Source organism: Babylonia areolata, chromosome 22 (assembly GCF_041734735.1).
Source record: "Babylonia areolata isolate BAREFJ2019XMU chromosome 22, ASM4173473v1, whole genome shotgun sequence".
Lineage (NCBI taxonomy): Eukaryota > Metazoa > Mollusca > Gastropoda > Neogastropoda > Buccinidae > Babylonia > Babylonia areolata.
This window is the reverse complement of record NC_134897.1, coordinates 22,294,865-22,315,235: the sequence shown is the minus strand read 5'-3', so window position 1 is coordinate 22,315,235 and position 20,371 is coordinate 22,294,865. Positions and strand designations below refer to the sequence as shown.

Sequence of the window (20,371 nt, the reverse complement as noted above, 5' to 3'; positions counted from 1 at the left end):
ATGACAAACATTTGAAAGGTCAACTTGTTCAGTGCTTTCGTCTTGGTTCAGAAAAGGATGAGTTGTTCGAAGGATCGAGTCCTGGATGTTCAGGCGTTCCGATTGGGAGTCCTGGCTCTCAGAAGGGGAGGAATGTAATGTTGTAAGGGAGGGAAGGAAGGGGGTGGGGGGGGGGGGAGGTGTGAAACGAAGTCCTGGTAGGCGTCACCTCCCACCCCCACCCCCTTGTGCCCGTCATGTTATAATCTGCTTGTCAACGCACGTGAAAGAGTGAACATTTACATGTCCCCTGTAGTGATAATAGTGTGATAAGCTATTTTCCCTCAGCGCTAATGGTGTGGTGAGCTATTTTCTCAGTCCGTATCTTTGTCTGTGAAACTCGTGTGAAGAAACTGTTGGGTGCTTTGTTTGAAACTGCTTGTCTGCGCACGTAACTGAGTGCACATTATTTACATGTCCCCAAAGGTGATGATAATAATGGTGTGTGTATTATTTTATCTGTCTGTATGTCTGTGCGCTTGTCGTCCACCGGCATGCTAATTCATATTTCTTCATCTATCAACCAACGTCAAGCTTGACACATTGACTTGGCTACCTTTTGTTGTTGTTGTTGCTGTTTTTGTTGTTGATTTGATCAACTGCGATATAAATTCGTCATGTAGATAATAAGCAGTTGATATCTTATACTGTACCCTGTCAAACTGATGCAAACTAGACGTATCGGTGCGGTCTGTTCACCAAATTTCGTGGTTATCTCAGTACTAAGACACCTCCACGTCGTATGTTCAGCCAAGCAGCGCTGAACTGCCATTCTTTTTACCAACGGTGTATTTGACAAATCTTCCAGGTTTTCGCTCTGTCTTGCCACAACATTTTCACAACTTCTAAGCCTGTGAATGTGTTAAGGCAAGGACTAATTGTTAAAAACACACAGAAAGTTCAAGAGAAGAAAAAGAGCAGAGCGTAGCGAGCAGCACAGTTAATCGCTTTGGAGAACTTGCAAAGCTAGCCGCTTTCTATCATGGGCTGTCGTGTATTACTCATTGTCGAGAGTGCAATGCCGTTTATGATTTGATTGACGAGTGTCCGGATTCTGGAACACACACGCACACACACACACACACACAGCAAGACACCGCTCTGATCTTTTTCTATGCCATCGGCGATAACAACTGTGACTCAGGGTATTTAGTCGCTTGCCATTTCGGATGTGAGAACATCTTTTTGTTTTGTGTTGTCGCGAGCCCTGAGCCCTGTTGTGGGGCTGAGGGGAATGCTCGCGCATGTTATTAGTTAACCGACATTGGCCCTTATGCGTGTCAACAGCCTCATGAAACCAAAGCTGAAGGCGGTAACTTGAAAGGAAGATTTAACTCCGTGGGAGCAACACCTCATTTTCCCCCAAAAAACATATATATATATATATATATATATATATCTATATTACACACACACACACACACACATATATATATATATATATATATATAGATAGAGAGAGAGAGAGAGAGAGAGAGAGAAGTTAGGAAGGGAGTAAAGATTGTGCAAAATGGGTTAGTTTTATCTAGTTATAGTCTGTTCATCTAAGATGATGATATTAGAGATTAGAAAGTGCAAAATGGGGAAATGGGGGAGGGATGCAGTTTTTCATTCTAAAAAAAACAAAACAAAAACATGATTAAGAAATATAAAGTGGGTGGGGATGGGGGTGGGGGCGTAAAACAGGAGAGGAAATATTTGGGACGATATGGATTACTAAGAAAACACCAGGTAGATGACATTTTGATAGAATGATAGCATTTACAAGGACAGAAAGCATTTATTACGCAACACGGCATTTGACAAGGAAAATTGCATTTACGAAAGAAGACGGTATTAACAATAAAGGATGATTTCATTTGCGCGTACTCAAGTACACGTTCATGCACGTACACGCTGAGAGAGAGAGAGAGAGAGAGAGAGAGAGAGAGAGAGAGAGAGAGAGGACATCTATTTTTATTTCTATTCAGAGATCTCAGTATGTCTCTGTACGTCTGTCTGCCTTTGTTTCTGTCTCTGTCTCTCTGTCTCTCTTTCCTGCTGTCACACACACACACACACACACACACACACACACACAGCACACACACACACACACACACACACACACACACAGAGTCTCTCTTTCATAGGATAGATGGAAAGAAAACGCAGCGGAAACGAAGGTGCCTGAAAGGGGAACAAAAAGAAACTGTATTAGAACAATGAAGTAAGCGAGCGTTTCTTCCTCACCAGGAGCATGGGTATGATGATTGTATCGTGAGCTACACGACCCCGTGTTGCCTTCTCCTTAGAGACAATAGGGAGGGTGTGCATGCCCACTTTCGTCGGATTTTCGTCGGGGTTCCCCGACTATTTTTAGCGAGAACCACGTGCGCATGCTCTTCTCCATCTCCTGTTTTTTTTCCCAGGTCACCGAAAGGGTAAAATTTCGATGTTGAAATCGCTGTTTTGACGAAAGGATTTTGAATATTTTCGGTGACTATTGTTGCAGTTCACAAGATATATTTGGTTTTATAATTACACCCATTATTTGCTTTGGTCTTCTATGTTTACGTTGAGCGTGTTGTTGTTGTTTTTTGTCATATATCTGTCAGTACATATTCGAACTGATCCATTTATAAACTCTGCTGAAATGTTGTCCGAACAAAAGCAGTGCACACCCAGAGAAGCCAGTTACGGTGGTGGGCTGTGCATGTCGTCATATGGCCTACTTATCGCTCTGCGAGCGGCGAAAAGTCCACGACGAAAGCGGGCTGCACACCCTCCCTAATAAAATTTCCTTTCCTTCACTTGACGTGTATTTGTGCATGAATTAACGAGAGAAAAAAAACCCCATCAGACTGACAGACAGACTGAATGGCATGAAGAAAAGAGCACTTTGTTTCTGGAAAACAACAATAACATTGGTCTCAATAATTCAAAACAAAACAAAACAAAAACAAAACAACAACAACAAAAAACCCCAATAAAACAAAAAAAAACAAGAAAAAACAAAACAAAAAAAAAACAAACAAAAAAAGAAAAGAAAAGAAAAAAAAGAAAAAAGAAAGAAAAATTTTATTCATAATTAGAAGAAAAAGGCATTACATTTGAAAAAACATGATTGATATGAGCAAGGACTGAGAATGTTGGTACAAACCGATGCATTCACAAATATTTACATGCATGTACATATGCATATAATATATATTTATATACGTATAATGCTATATATCATATCATACACAGTGGTGAGTTTGCGTTGTAACGTCAGAACATTGTCTGCAAACAGCAGTAAACAAGAAGGGCTCCTCACGCGTGTCTCGTACTACATATTTAGCATACAATTTACATACTACAGTAGATAACAACCTGAAGGTAACACTTTAAACGCAGAACGTTTTTGTCGGAATCTTTATACTGTTACATTAAACGATGCTATATTTAACGTTTGATGAACAATAAATGCACATAATTAGAAAAAAAAAAAAGGGCACAACACAGACAAAAGTCGTGAATGTACATGATTGATACAAGCAAATACGGAGTATATCGATGCAAACACATGGAATTCAAAGATATGTACATACACTGATATGGATGCATAGCGCGCGCGCGCGTACACACACACACACACACACACACACACACATATCTATATTTATCTATATCTATATCTATCACACACACACACACACACACACACATATATATATATATATATATATATATAGAGAGAGAGAGAGAGAGAGAGAGAGAGAGAGAGAGAGAGAGAGAAGATGAAATTTCTAGCACAAATTCTGTATAAGGTGGGGTTACTGTTTACAATGAAAGAGCCCGCGTGTAACGTCCGATATCGTGCCGCCCCCCCCCCCCCCCCTACCCCCCTTCTTGAAACGTCCCCCGGGGAACTTTCTTGAACCCCTCCCCCCCTCTGATTTCACCAATGTACCTTTCAGTCTCCCTCTGATTTCACCAGTGTACCTTTCAGTCCCCCACTGATTTCACCAGTGTACCTTTCAGTCCCCCACTGATTTCACCAATGTACCTTTCGGTCCCCCATTGATTTCACCAATGTACCTTTCAGTCCCCCACTGATTTCACCAGTGTACCTTTCAGTCCCCCACTGATTTCACCAATGTACCTTTCGGTCCCCCATTGATTTCACCAATGTACCTTTCAGTTCCCCTCTGATTTCACCTATGTACCTTTCAGTCCCGCTCTGATTTCACCAATGTACCTTTCAATCCCCCACTGATTTCACCAGTGTACCTTTCAGTCCCCCTCTGATTTCACCAATGTACCTTTCAGTCCCCCACTGATTTCACCAGTGTACCTTCCAGTCCCCCTCTGATTTCACCAATGTACCTTTCAGTCTCCCTCTGATTTCACCAATGTACCTTTCAGTCTCCCTCTGATTTCACCAATGTACCTTTCAGTCCCCCTCTGATTTCACCAATGTACCTTTTGGTCCCCCTCTGATTTCACCTATGTACCTTTCAGTCCCGCTCTGATTTCACCAATGTACCTTTCAATCCCCCACTGATTTCACCAGTGTACCTTTCAGTCCCCCTCTGATTTCACCAATGTACCTTTCAGTCCCCCACTGATTTCACCAGTGTACCTTTCAGTCCCCCTCTGATTTCACCAGTTTACCTTCCAGTCCCCCTCTGATTTCACCAATGTACCTTTCAGTCTCCCTCTGATTTCACCAATGTACCTTTCAGTCTCCCTCTGATTTCACCAATGTACCTTTTGGTCCCCCTCTGATTTCACTAATGTACCTTTTGGTCCCCCTCTGATTTCACCAATGTACCTTTTGGTCCCCCTCTGATTTCACCAATGTACAAATGTACCTTTCTGTCCCCCTCTGATTTCACCAATGTACCTTTCAGTCCCCCTCTGATTTCACCAATGTACAAATGTACCTTTCAGTCCCCCTCTGATTTCACCAATGTACAAATGTACCTTTCTGTCCCCCACTGATTTCACCAATGTACCTTTCAGTCCCACTCTGATTTCACCAATGTACCTTTCGGTCCCCCTCTGATTTCACCAATGTACCTTTCGGTCCCCCTCTGATTTCACCAATGTGCCTTTCGGTCCCCCTGTGATTTCACCAATGTACCTTTCGGTCACCCTCTGATTTCACCAGTTTACCTTCCAGTCCCCCTCTGATTTCACCAATGTACCTTTCAGTCTCCCTCTGATTTCACCAATGTACCTTTCAGTTCCCCTCTGATTTCACCAATGTACCTTTCAGTCCCCCTCTGATTTCACCAATGTACCTTTCGGTCCCCCTCTGATTTCACCAATGTACCTTTCAGTCCCCCTCTGATTTCACCAGTGTACCTTTCGGTCCCCCACTGATTTCACCAATGTACCTTTCAGTCCCACTCTGATTTCACCAATGTACCAATGTACCTTTCGGTCCCCCTCTGATTTCACCAGTGTACCTTTCGGTCCTCCTCTGATTTCATCAGTGTAGCTGTGCGTTTGCTAACCATTCAAATTTTCAAGTGAGAGAAAAACAAAAACAAAACAAAAAATAAACCCCAAAACTTATAATGGAAAGACTGGAAAAAGGCACCGTTAAGAAGAAAGAAGACGGCACCAAACATTGTCTCAGGTCTGTTCACTAACCATTCAGGTCTTTCAGAGGACAAAACAAAACAAAACAAACAAACAAAAATGTTAATTGAAACCCTGAACACTGCGCCAGACAATGCTACGGGTCAGTTATATAACTAACCCTTCAGATCTTGAAAACAACAACAACCAACCAACAACCAATTATTCATAGTGAAAACGTTTGAAAACAAACAACAATGTTAATGAAAACCCTGGAATATATAACTGACCCTACAGACCTTCAAAAAACAGCAACAAAAAACAAAAAAACAACAAAAAAACCCAGCAACCCATTATTCATAATGGAAACGTTTGAAAACAAACAACAATGTTAATGGAAACCCTGGAAACGACGCCAAACAGTGCTATGGGTCTGTTATATAACCGACGGGCGCAATAGCCGAGTGGTTAAAGCGTTGGACTTTCAATCTGAGGGTCCCGGGTTCGAATCTCAGTAACGGCGCCTGGTGGGTAAAGGGTGGAGATTTTTCCGATCTCCCAGGTCAACATATGTGCAGACCTGCTAGTGCCTGACCCCCCTTCGTGTGTATACGCAAGCAGAAGATCAAATACGCACGTTAAAGATCCTGTAATCCATGTCAGTGTTCGGTGGGTTATGGAAACAAGAACATACCCAGCATGCACACTCCCGAAAACGGAGTATGGCTGCCTACATGGCGGAGTAAAAACGGTCATACACGTAAAAGCCCACTCGTGTACATACGAGTGAACGTGGGAGTTGCAGCCCACGAACGCAGAAGAAGAAGAAGAAGAAGAAGAAGTCTGTTATATAACCGACCCTTCAGACCTTCCAAAACAAAACAAAACAAAAAAAAAACACACAAAAAAACCCCAAAAAAACAAACAAACCCAACAACCCATTATTCATGATGGAAACAGAAAACAAACAAGACAAACAAACAAACAGGAGGAGTTTGTATTATACTCAATGTTTGGTGATACATATACTGTACCATGTCAAACTGATGCAAACTAGGCCTATCGGTTTGCTCTGCTTGGACAAAAATGTTGATGGAAACCCTGAAAACGGCGCCAAACAGTGCTACGGGTCTGTTAAATAACCGACCCTTCAGATCTTCAAAAAAACAAAACAACACCCAACAACAAACAACCCAACAACCCATTATTCATAATGGAAACGTTGGAAAACAAACAAAACAAAGAATCATGATGAAAACCCTGAACACTGCGCCAGACAATGCTACGGGTCAGTTATATAACTAACCCTTCAGATCTTAAAAAAACAACAACAAAAAATACCAACAAAAAAAAACCCCAACCCAAAAACCCATTATTCATAATGGAAACATTGGAAAACGAGCAAAACAAACAAACATACAAACATATTGATGGAAACCCTGTCTGGACACGACGCAAAACAGTGCTACGAGTCTGCTATATATATAACTAACCCTTCAGATATAAAAACAACAACAACAACAACAAGAAGCAAACATTACTAATGATGGAAACGGTGGAAAACAGCACGCCCAAGAAAAAAGGAGAAGGCAGCAAACAGTCCCAGCGTGCACGGGGGAGCGGATATGGAAGCGCCCGAGTCGAAGCCTCCGGTACAGTCTCCACAGAGGTAGGGGCAGTTGAGCTTCACCATCGACTGGTTGCCACAGCTGTCTCTGCTTTTGGACTGACAGAACACCAGGTCGCTGCTCGGGCAAGCTTCTGAAGACAGAGAAAGAACAGGTATATGTGGCGATAATAATAATAATCATAATAATGATAATAATAATGATCATCATCTTCTTTCTTGGGTTGCAACTCCCACGTTCGTTCGTATGTGCACGAGTGGGCTTTTACGTGCATGACCGTTTTTACCCCGCTATGTAGGCAGCCATACATTTCCAGGGATTAATGAGAAGAAGAAGAAGAATGAGGAGGAGAAGGAGGATGGTGCTGACGACGACAACGACGACGACACCAAGAATACAGCAACAAGAACAACAACAAAAAGAAGAAGAAGAACAACAACAACAGCAGCAATAATAACAATGTTGATGACGATGATAATAAGATTGATAACAAAAGCAATAATAATAATAAAGATGCTCCTGATGATAGATGGAGCATTTAAATAGCTAACGCTTTCAAACCTATCAAAGCGTTTTACTGTAATACGTCAGTGACTGACACAAAGCGCATAAGACCACACACACACACACACACACACACACACACACACACACACACACATATATATATATATATATATATTCTCAAATGTTCTTTGAAAAATAGTAATCAACTGTTCGTAGCTGGTAAGTATTTTTAAATACAGAGCATATTCTTTGATGTGTCAATGTAATTTCATGTGATGTCTTTGAAAACTTAAAAACATGTGCCTGTCTCTTAAATACATTTTACGTTAACGATCGACAAGATTTAACAATAACACGGGAAAGTAATCAAAAGAAAACGACAACATAAAAAAAGAACAACATCAAAAACTCTTTATAACAGACTGTCATCAGAAACTGGTCCCAGTATGGATTGGATGTTCATATTTGTGCAGAGCACTACACTTTTCTATAAACTAGAGAAACTCCAAAGCCAGATCACATTTCGTACACAAGTGGAGAGAGAGAGCAGAAAAAAAAAAAAAAACAAAACGCGACTGTCTGTCTGTCCCCAGGCAGAGCGCGTCGCTGCACTGAGAGCGCCACCCATTTTTTTGTTTTTTGTTTTGTTTTTGTTTTTGTGTTTTTTCCTGAGTGCAGTTTATTTGTTTTTCTATCGAAGTGGATTTTTCTACAAAATTTTGCCAGGAACAACCATTTTGTTGCCGTGGGTTCTTTTACGTGCGCTAAGTGCATGCTGCACACGATACCTCGATTTATCGTCTCATCCGAATGACTAGCGTCCAGACCACCACTCAAGGTCTAGTGGAGGGGGAGAAAATATCGGCGGCTGAGCCGTGATTCGAACCAGCGCGCTCAGATTCTCTCGCTTCCTACGCGGACGCGTTACCTCCAGGCCATCATTCCACTTTAAGTTATACTCGTACACATGCTAATTTATCTTTGACTCACTTGTGTAAACAAAGTGAGTCTATGTTTTAACCCGGTGTTCGGTTGTCTGTGTGTGTGTCTGTGTGTCCGTGGTAAACTTTAACATTGACATTTTCTCTGCAACTACTTTGTCAGTTGACACCAAATTTGGCATAAAAATAGGAAAAATCCAGTTCTTTCCAGTCATCTTGTTTAAAACAATATTGCGCTTCTGGGATTGGCACAAAAAAAAATAAAGAATGAAGCCTAATTATATGCAAACTGCATTTACTGTTATATTTATATTTTTTGCATTCTCTAAACTTGGCACTTTGATCTGATATTCTGACCCAACAGCTAGAGCAGTCATTATTATCATTTTTTGTTCAAACAGGAACTTCTTTTGCTAAGCATGGAATTTTTATTTATTTTGCAAACGTTTTGGTGCAGATAGTAAAAAGGGGAAATTACTCTGTAATGCTAGTGGAGTTAATTTGCTTTAAACTGATCTTTCTCATCTTAAACATTACATTTTGAAACAAGAGAGGCAAGGCCTTCAAGACTCACTTGTGATGCACTTTAAAAAAAAAATCCAAGCTTTTTATGTATTGAGTATAATTTCAAAATGTAATGTTTAAGATGAGAAAGATCAGTTTAAAGCAAACTAAGTTCCCCAGCAGAGTAATTTCCCTTGTTCTGCTATCTACACCAAAACGTTTGCAATAAATAAAACTTCCATGCTTAGCAAAAGAAGTTCCTGTTTGAACAAAAAATGATAATAATGACAGATCCTTTGTTGGGTCGAATATCAGATCAAAGTGCCAAGTTTAGAGAATACAAAAAATATAAATATAACAGTAAATGCATTATACTCAATACATAAAAACTTGGATTTAAAAAAAAAGTGTATCACAAGTAAGTCTTGAAGGCCTTGCCTTTCTTGTTTGAGACAACGAAGTTGACATGACTTGTCTTGAACAAGAAAGACTGTACGAAACAATCACACTCACCACATCCTTCTCCGATTTGGCGTCCTCTACAAGTGCAGTTACAAGTCACTGGATCCAGGACGAATCCTTTACCACATTCTTTGTCAGCACATGGATTTTCTAATAACACACACACACACAAGCCCACACGCGCGCAGTTGAGTGAGGGGTAAATTAGCTATGGATGATGCAAGAGGAAAGATGTTTATACACTGTAAAACCAAACTGTTAAACTAATAACACCATTGCAATGCAGTACAGTGAGTCACCTGGTCATAATGGTCAATGCAATAACTTACAATAATTAACTACCACCTGGGTGATTGTATATGGTGTAAGATCTTCTCACTGAGCACAAAACAGTCTATCTATATACCTTTAGTAATATTTCAAATCTTAATGTTTTGGGTTAGTGAGATCCTTTCCAAAAACAGATTAAAAAAAGTTTACAAAGGACACAGATCGACGTCTTTTTACAGGGCATAATTTCGCTGCTATGGCTGATACTGAGATAGATATATGCGTTAATTAACTTCCATACCAAGCAGAATTTTCTATTTTAACCAAAAATGAAAAATGGCTGCTATTCATCACCATGTCGTATATAAAAGTGATCTCGTTCTGTGGAGAGAAAAAAAAATCAGATTGTAAGAAATAAAATGACTGGAAACACTTAAAAAAAAGAAGCTTTTTAACTCTTAGGTCTATGTATAAATGCAGATGTCAGCAACAATAGAAAAAAAATCACACCATGCAATTCACTGGGCAACAGCAGTGACAGTTGCCTAATTCTTGTCATAATCATCGTGTTCCCCCCCATCTGGTAATCTCTGCAAGTGCAGTTACATGTCCCTGAATCCAGGACTGAGCCGTCATCACACTGTTGACCTTCATATGTCTCACCTGTTGCGTCTTCAGATAGCTCACCTGTACTAGACGGACCAACTGTTGTAGATGGCGAGGCTGTTGTAGATGGCGAAGCTGGTGTAGATGGTGTAGATGACGAAGCTGTTGTAGATAGCGAAGCTGTTGTAGATGGCCCAAGTGTTGTGTTTGCTGACGGCACACACATATAATAAATCACATCAGTTCCCAAAGAATAACAATTATAACATATCAGTCAAACGATATATCTGCTTTTGTTACAAACAACATTCTTGTCATCAAGTCCGCAACAACAATGTTTGGGAAAATAAACAAACAAAAATTAAAACAAAAAAGGCAAAGCTATTCGCGACTCTTGTGCGACTGATTCCTATAGAATTTACTGTAAAGAAAGAATCATCAACAACAACAACAATAACAACAGCAACAACACACTGTACCATGGTTTGGTAATTGGTGACTGCAGTGTCAAGCCTGAATCTTTCGGCACACAGTTGTTACATTAATGTTAGCGGCATTTATGTTTGCGACTGACGAAAGGATCGTATTAACGGGACAGAGGGTTGGTAATTATTTCTGTACTTAAAGATGAAACAGGTAACATATAACGTATTTATCATTATTGTACACCAGCTGAATATTTGACGGTTGTTGTTTGTTTTTGTTTTTTAAAAAAATTATTAGGGCTATTGGCGTTTCTTTGCCATCTTTAAAAGGTGCTTTCTACAAGAGTCAATTGCTGAATTCATGCGGTCAAGAGCACTAAGTCGGAGCCCAGTTATGGAGTGTATGAACACGAGAATTCGATAACGACATTTGTGCAGTATATGTGTACGATTTTCTAGTGTTTGAAGAAAAAAAAAAATTTTGAGACCTCAAAGTTGGATTGCTGCGAATTGTGCAACTTACGTAAACAGTGACTATCGGTGATTCATTATTTAATATCTGTGTTTGCTTGGGGGAACTCTGTTTTCAAAGGTCCCACAACTGTTGCAAATGTCGAATTGAACCTAAAAATTGCGAAAGACATTTACCCAGAGGTCTCAAAGCTGAATGAGAGACTGAGTGGGAGACGGAAGCGGGTGGAAGAGGAGTGGGTTTACATCTGTTGCCTGTGGCGTCATCAAATTTCGTCATAAGTGTTGTCATTTAAAAAAAAAAAAAAAAAAAAAAAAAAAAAAAATCACTCGTATCACGATTTTGACGTGTTCCTTTCATCCTTTTTAAAATTTTTTTTTTTTTTTTTTAACTGGCTTGAAATTTAGATCTACGTATACTATTGACTGGACTGAATGGGCTCGTTCTGATCTGATGTTATGAGGTTCAGTTTAAATTACTGGCCTGTAATATTGTGTAAGAAAAGACCAAGTTCTGTTGTGCTTCTACCCTTTACCGTGACCAATCATGACGAATTTTGAAAAAAACAACAACTAGACCGTCTCTCTCTTGCAGCCAGAAAGTTTTGTGTGTTTTTTTTTTTTTTTTTTTTTTTTAAAATCAAATCAAATGCCATCTTCAGATCTTGACCTTTAACTTCTAATTTTGATTTTCTATAAGGATCATCCTGTACCAATGACCTGTCATAATACCAAGTTTGATTTTTTTTTCAGTAGTGGTGAAAGATACGGTTCTATCAAGCTTTCTAGCTAAGCACTGACGTCGACCTTTGACCTCTCACCCTGCTTGTCATATTATCATAAATCAGATGACTTTAAAGGCCTCATTCATAAGCACCATCCCACCACGTTTAGTTCCAAACCTCTTGTAGTGGCTAAGAAACTGCCAACGTTAAAGTTTACCACGGACACATACACAGACACCGGGTCATTCAATATCCCCCCTTTCTCTTTGCCTCTCCACCCTTCACCCGACCCCCTCCTCTCTCCCCTCTCCCTCCTTTCTCTCTCTCTCTGTCTCTGTTACCCACCTCTGTTCTCCAACCCCCTCCCTCCATATCTTTCTCTGTCTCTTACTCCTCCCTCTCTGTGTCTCTGTCCTCCATTCTCTGTCTCTTACTCCTCCCTCTCTGTGTGTCTCTGTCCTCCATTCTCTGTCTCTTACTCCTCCCTCTCTCTGTGTCTCTGTCCTCCATTCTCTGTCTCTTACTCCTCCCTCTCTGTGTCTCTGTCCTCCATTCTCTCTCTCTCTCTCTCTGTGTCTATTTCCCTCCTCTCTTTCTCTCTTCTCTCTGTCTTCCATCTCTCACTCTATGTCTCCATACCTCCCTCACCTTTTTCTTTTACTGTCCACCCTGTCTCCCTTCTTTCTCTGTCTCCTTTCTCTGTGTCCCCCCTCACCCTCCCGTCCCCCCCTCTCTCTCCTCTGGCTCATATTAACATGTGGAAAGCAGTCATGGACAGAAAGGTTTCATGCCTCCAACGGATAATTCATCTGTGTTTGTACCAGTTGGTGTCATGCGACGTTTGTGCACCACGAATAACAAGACCTATAATTCAGGTCACCCTTATGGAATGCCGTGGGTCTGTCTTCCAGTATAAACAGCATCAATGCCTCATTGAAAATCGGTGTTAGAAATTTCCTGTTTTCTGTGGCTGTCTTGGTTTCTGCCTTTCTTTCTTCCATCTCTATTGTCTCTTTTTTTTTTCTTATTTCCCAGTCTAACCTCCCCCCAACCCCCCTACAACCCCCTTTTTTTTCTTTCCGCAGTCTATGCTTTTATGTACTGGCAGCGATAAACACATATTATGGGCACAAGCTGTCCATTCTGCAATGTTATTTGCCAACGTTACCTTTGTGTGGCTTTGAAGTATTTTTTATCCTTCCCGCACTTGTTTTTCCAATCTGGGAATGACAAATCAAGCGGAAGGACTGACGTCAACAACACAGCCTGATCTATCTGCCTTAAGGAGCTTACTGGTTGAGTCACTGCAGAAGAACAAGCTGGGTTCCGCAGTGGGAGAAGCACTAGAGAACAGTTTTTCAACTTTTGTGTTCTGTGCGATAAATATAGCCAAAACCAACAAAACATCTGCCATGTCTATACTGACTTCAAGAAGGCATCTGACCGAGTGTGGCATGATGCACTGTGCGCCACCATGAAGAGCAGCATGGGCCAAAAGCTGAGAACACCATCAAACTGCTGTGCGCAAAAGCAAACAGTTCAGTCCTGGTTCAAGGAACTGTCCGTGACTGGTTCCACGCGTGAGTCGGGTTCCGTCAAGGCTGTCTTCTATCTCCTACACTCTTCAATATCTTCCTGGAATGTATGACGACTGTTGACCTGGAAGGACACACTGGCACTATCAACATCAGTGGACGTCCTGTCACAAATCTCCGATTCGTTGATGACAACAACAGGCTGGAAAGAAGTGAGGAAAAGCTGACAGAATTGGTGATCTGATTTGATACGACATCAACCAAGTACGGAATGGAGATCAGCGCCGAGAAGACGAAACTAATGACAAACAGCAAAGACCTAATCAAGACCAAGATCAATGTCAGTGATCAACAGCTGGAAACAGTGAAGCAGTTTAATACACCTTGGTGCCATCATCAGTGAAGAAAGGTCCAAGGCCGAAATATTGGTAAGAGCTCCGCAGACAGCAACAACACTGGCAAGACTGAAGCCCATAAGAAAAGACAATAACATCATCCTCAGAATAAAGCTGAAGCTCCTGCATACACTGATTCTCTCTATTTTCTTATATACATGCGAGTCCTGGACTCTAAAAGTACAGCTTGAGAGAAGGACGCAAGAGTAGAAATGAGATGCTTTAGGAGATTCCTTGGCATCTCCTACAAAGAGCACATAACACACGAAGAAAGTAAGAAAAAACATCAGTATGAAGACCCTCTAACCACACTGAGAAAAGGAAAATGAGATGGTATGGCCACATGACAAGATCCGATGGGCTCTCAAAGACGGTCCCGCAGGGGTAGGGGAAAAGGGGACGAGGCAGACAGCGAAAAAAGTTGGCAGACATCATCACTCACCGAGTTTACAGAGAGGAGCTTCACCGAAACTCATGACTTATCCCACGATCTCCAGAAATGGAGAATGTTGGTGATGCGTTCAGCATTTCAGAGCCCTCACGACCAAACCAGGTTTCAAGACCAGTGACAGTGTTTATGTCATGAAGTGTGTTGTTTCTCAGGGTTTTTTTGTGTGTGTTTTTTAAAGAGAGATTTAGGAAGCCCTGATAGGGCCCTGTCCGGTCGGCTGGATTATAAGCAACAATTTCAAATATGCAACGCAGTTTCTGCCATCGCTTTTTCGTATGCGCTCAATCTGCCAAATAATGGGCTGCTTTACTTGATGAATGATAAATGACTGCACACTTCACTTTTCCTTCACATCGCTGCGGTCCTGGTCTGAACTCAAAGTCTAAAAAATTCTTAGCCCAGTAGTCTTGTTTGCCACGATTTATCGTTGTCAAATACTGTGTTATAAAAGGTCTTGTAACCTGTTGTGTGCTTCTATTGGGTCCGTCAATCTAGCCGACGATCAAAGCAAGGCGCGGTTTGCAATTGTCAAAGCATGCGCGCACGGGCAAATACACACATAAAACAAACACACACAAAGGCGTTTGCGTTTAGGCCAAAGCATACACCTTCCACTACACGTAGAAAATTTCCCATGATGACTATCCTGCGGGTCTTAGGAGAAAGCAAAGAAAAGGAAATCATAACAATCGTAAAACGAATCATATCTATCGACCACGAGGTTTTTGTTCATTATGTCCCTTAGCCTTGCAATTTTTGGCTTTTTTTCTGTTCTCATCTTTTTTTCATAATAATATTTGTCTTTTTTTTTTCTTTCATTTTAACAAACACAAAGCGGCGCAAACACACCATGCTTTCTTCTGTCATCTTTTTTTTCATAAATTAATATTCTTTGTCCTACCTCTCTTTCTTTCATTTTAACGAACACAAAACAGCGCAGACAAAAACACATCATGCAGCGCAGACTAAAACACATCATGCACACATCAATAAACTGATCAATATATCAACATGATCTACCCCTTCACTGCTGCTGACAACTACGCTCGTCAATAAAGGGCTTTCACTTCAACGAGATAAGATTCAGATATACAGGTCAGGATGTCAATCACCATTCTTTCGTTGGCCTTCTCCCTCTTGGGATTATATATTGCCTTTGATTAGCAAAATCAGTTACATTAGAAAGTATATAAAAAAAGCACACCTTTGATCAGCAAAATCAATTATGTTAAAAAGTACAAAAAGGTGGGAACTGCGTTCATGACGCCACACTGATACTTTAGCAAGATACAGCAGTCAAGGGGTTAATAATAACACTGCGTCTTGGTAGCACTTTGTTCAGTAAAGTTCTCTTTTAATCTTCAACATTTAATAATTCAGCTAATATCATCCAATGCTATATCCATATCGTCTACAACATAACCACGCACCCTCCGGAAAAATAATATCATTTCTGAAAGGAATTATTTTTTCCCCAAAATCTACATTCACTCTCGATACATACAGTATGTTCCCATGAATTCACTATGTCACATGGAGGAAAACGATCTCAAAACAAGAGGCAAAGCCTGCATGGTTAACGTGTGATACCTGCTAAACAACAAAAAAACCGGAAAAACCCGGCACAGGAGAAAATTGAAGAGAAATGGGGTTTGGGGGTTACCAGGACATACATATATCGATCTAGATAATGTTTTTGTTCACCATCAGAAACGAATGTTGTGCGCTGAAAACGGAACAATTTCACCCAGCTAAGGCAGCCCAAGTCGGTCAGCATTTTACTGTTTTACAATCATAATGCAGATTTGTCGAAGTTTCAAACTTCCCCTCACTTCATCACGGCTTTCCGGCTTCGATGAATAGTAAAACCCTTTCCACACAAGACCCGATTTTCAGTTATCTCCTTTTTTGTGTAATTTCTTTCGTGTGAACAATTGAATTACTGCAAGTGGATGATGTGTAAACTGCTTAAATTGACCCAAATTATAATTTTATGCTCACCATCAAAAAGCGAATTTTGAAAATCTAATAAAACGTTGTTACGGTTTGTGCGAAACAGTCACATCAGATGCGCATTTCACAAATATCCATCATATAACATATTCTGTCCTTTTCCATGACTTGAGAAATACATCATAAAAAAAAGTGGCTAACGTATGCAGAACGAATCCCACAATGAAAGACTTGTCAGGAAGGAAGGCTTATCAAGGAGTACCATCGACTAGAATTTTCAGCATGTTCATTGATTAATCCAGCGCCTTCTTTAAAATATCCGTATGCAATCAATATGTAGATGACAGACAGGGTCAGTGTGTTCCGTCCACAATTTCTCTTCTTTTCCCTGCGGACATGATACATAATGTCATGCTATCTTAAAATCGTAACCAAACGCTAATCCCGGTAAAACAAATGTTACCTGGCAATGGCCCAAGAAAAAAAACAAACTTGCAGATCCGGATGCTAAACGAAATAAACCGTTCATGATCCGGAATAACGGTTTAATTCGAAACAATTACACCTCTACAAGTGTTATATGTAAGAGAATTATTTATAATCCAAACTTTGGTGTTGAACAGACAAGGTATTTCCAGTGAAAATGAATTTGTCAAAGTTCACAACACACACACACACACACACACACACACACACACACACACAGATAACCGAACACAGGGTTATTACATAGAGCAAACTTGGTTACTCACGTTAGCCAAGAATCTCCGTTTATATTTTCCAACATAATCCATTCACTAACGATACATTCCGTCAGTCCCATTAATTCACTTTTTTACATGAAGAAAACCAATCTTAAAACCATCCCTTTTGGTTAAAAATAACTCCAGCAATCAGACCCGAGGAATAGATAAAGGCACCGGGATATGCATAGACTTCATAACAAGGTATGTACCATTTCAGCAGCTGTCTTTTCATGAGAAGTTTAGAAAAATAAATAAAACCGATAAAAAAAAAAATTAAAAAAAAAGCACGAGAGATCATTTTGTTTTTAAATTTCACAGGATGCGTTTGGTCTACATAGGCACTTCATTGAAAACACAAACGTCTGTTTCATGTGCATGTGCACCATGATCAGAATGAAAACTGCGCTTGAAAATTTGATGTTTCAGCCAAAAATTGGCAGTTCTTCGGTGGTTAACAAACGATAGCTGTGATTTTTCATTGTGAAAAGAGGAAGTGCATCATGTGCAAGAATGCACCAATGCTTAAAAATGGTGCTCTATACGTTAGATGCATACATCGACGTTTCTTCCAAGAAGGAAGCTGTGCAAGTTTCTAAGTAGTCCTTAGATTTTTTAAGCAGTGTGCATTGAAAAAAAACCAAACAAACAAACAAGAGTGTGCTTCCGGACAGTTTCACAGACCTCTTCCAAGCTTCACACGCTTCTTACACTTCTCACATATATCTCGCTTTTGATGAAAATATTTAAGGATACATCACCGACATTTTCAATCACAATATTTTTACACCTATCAATGAAAACATTAACCAATCATAAGCATTTTTTGATGACAAATTTTTGGCACTTCTGTATCAAATCATAAAAGGAAGTGTAAAATATTTAATGACATTTTTTTTGTGCATATATTGATTGGGAACATTTAAAGCACATACAAACAAATAAAGAAATAAACAAAGTAATCAAAACAATTAATGAACAATGAGACATTCAGAAGCTTGAAGACATTCATAATAGTGGAGGAAAACGATCGCAGGTAACAACCAAACAATCCTTCCATTATTACAAAATAACATGAACAAAGATTTTTATTAAAAAAAAAAAAAATAAAAATAAAATAAAAAAGGGCGGGGCGGGGCGGGGCGGGGCGGGGAAAGGGCGGAATGAAAACAGGATTATTCAAAAACTGAATCTGGGGACCATTTGATTTCTCTCTGATGGAGAGTGCCTGATACGACTGCAGGTTTGTCCCACGTGGACTCTGCAATGACAGTGGACAATCCTCTCTTATGGCCAGGGACCCAGAAACAGTATCAATTTTATCTCAACCACAGTGAGGTGAATGGATGAAAACAAGTGCACAAACACAAACAATAATTATGTGGAAATAGTTACGAGGTAGCATCGAATAAATAAGAATGTACAACAGATCTTTGGTTTGGGAGAATACTGCTGCTGTGTGTATAACGGACTGATATGACTTTGTAAATATCTCTAGTTATTTTGAAAATTCACTATTTCACCGGGTTTTTTTTTCTTTCTATTCTTTGGTTATGTCCCTATTGCTTAAAAAATCTTTAAAATGTGTATGTAGCTAACTTGACGCTTTTCGATTTTGCATTTGTACACATGCCGTGTTTCTTCTGTTGCCTTTTCTATATGTATTTCTTTTCGATAGAACTTTTGTCTATTGAAACTATTTTTGTCTATTGCCAAGAAAGAAATCATTTGCTGACGTGTATTTGCTCGAGTGGGCTTTTTTTGTTTGTATGTTTGTTTTTTGTGGGGTTTTTGTTTTTGTTTTTGACATCACTCTCTGTTATGTCTGTACAGCAATGCATTTCGTGTGTCTAATGTTTCAATGCCCCACATGAAACACATGAAATTAACTTCTTACTCTCATGCCATGCCCTGAGTTTGCAAACAGTACAATAAAATCAAAGGTAACTTATCTTTTACAATGCGCATCTACTCCAAAGAAAGAGCACGTCTCTTGGAATCTTCATGTTTAATTAAACACTGTTGATGATAATAATTTCCGAATTGATTTTTTACAGTTTTCCTTCAGATGTTTGTAGTGTTTGTAAGAAAATTTCTTCCTAAAATTACGTTTAAGTAACATACTTACCGTGACCCACTAGTGCAGACTCCGGGAGGGGTCTGACATTCCTGTCCTGTACAAACTACTATCCGCCTATGCGGAGAAAACGAAAGTAGCTATGGCCGATAACATCCCGGAAGTAGGTAACCTCCCATATAATTACTGAATTAAAAAAAAACAAAAACCACCACCAAAAACCAAAAAATCTTCAGAACTGATCATACTTTTCCACATTTGACATACATAAACATATTTCTCTTGTAAATTTGGCTTCAGTAAGCTTGTACTTAACTGGTTTCCATACAAAATATCAGTTGACATTTAAAGACAAATTAAAAACTTATTTTTTCCGTGATTTCCTCAGCGCTTAGCTCCTTCATGCTGTTTACCCTGTGTGTGAAATGAAGTTAGAAAAAAGCAACAAAAACAACGGTCATGGACAAAAGTTTGAAAATGCAATGCATTGCACATAATCAGAATGCCTCTGTCTATTAAAAAAAAAAATGTGTATACACACGTTTATGTATGGATATTGTTGCGAATATGCATGGTTTTATGATGAAATGTTATGTAACGTAACGCAGAGTACTGCAATTTGATTGTGAGGGGACAAGTAATATACCTACTACAATAGTGGGACTTTATTCTGTTCACAGATCATGGTGTTGACTTGTTTCATTTCTCGGGAAGGGAGGGGGAGGAGGGTTGTGGGTGGGGGTCCGTGGGGGTGGGGGTGGGGGTTGGGGGGGCAGGGGGTGTTCAAAATATAAATGTATACATAACGAAAATCTTTTTTTTTTTTTTGGATTCTTTTGTTCAGTGTCATCAGGCAAGACCCTATTCATTAATGGAATCTTTGAACTAGGCCACGTGCCAGACGGAAAAAAAAAGGAGAGCAACAAACATTGGCGCTGCGTTGGCGCACATGTGAGTGCCCCTCGGTGCACCCGACTTCCCGTCCGATTCCCCACCCGGTTTTCCACCGGTATCTCCACCGCCACCCGATTCTCCTCCGGAACCTCCACCCGTATGTCCACCGGAACCTCCACCTTTTCCTTCATC

The 20,371-nt window shown here is 40.1% G+C and overlaps 1 protein-coding gene across 4 annotated transcripts in view; it reads right to left on the bottom strand.

Annotated features, from left to right (window-relative positions):
* Nucleotides 1–3,083: 3,083 nt before the first annotated feature.
* The window catches only part of LOC143296875 (uncharacterized), a 58,562-nt gene continuing 41,274 nt past the window's right edge, over nt 3,084–20,371 (bottom strand). Inside the window, exons 13-16 of one of the 4 annotated variants that reach the window (XR_013057202.1) lie at nt 10,592–10,720; nt 9,686–9,784; nt 6,814–7,353; nt 3,084–5,405 (exon numbers count right to left, since the gene is read on the bottom strand). Coding sequence is in view for 1 of the 4 variants with exons in the window: in XM_076608854.1 (XP_076464969.1) it covers nt 7,133–7,353; nt 9,686–9,784; nt 10,592–10,720 (449 nt within the window). In the remaining 3 variants the exon portion in view is untranslated. Of the gene's footprint in view, nt 7,354–9,685; nt 9,785–10,591; nt 10,721–20,371 lie in introns of all 4 variants that reach the window. The other 3 variants (XR_013057204.1, XR_013057203.1, XM_076608854.1) reach the window with 3 other exon arrangements.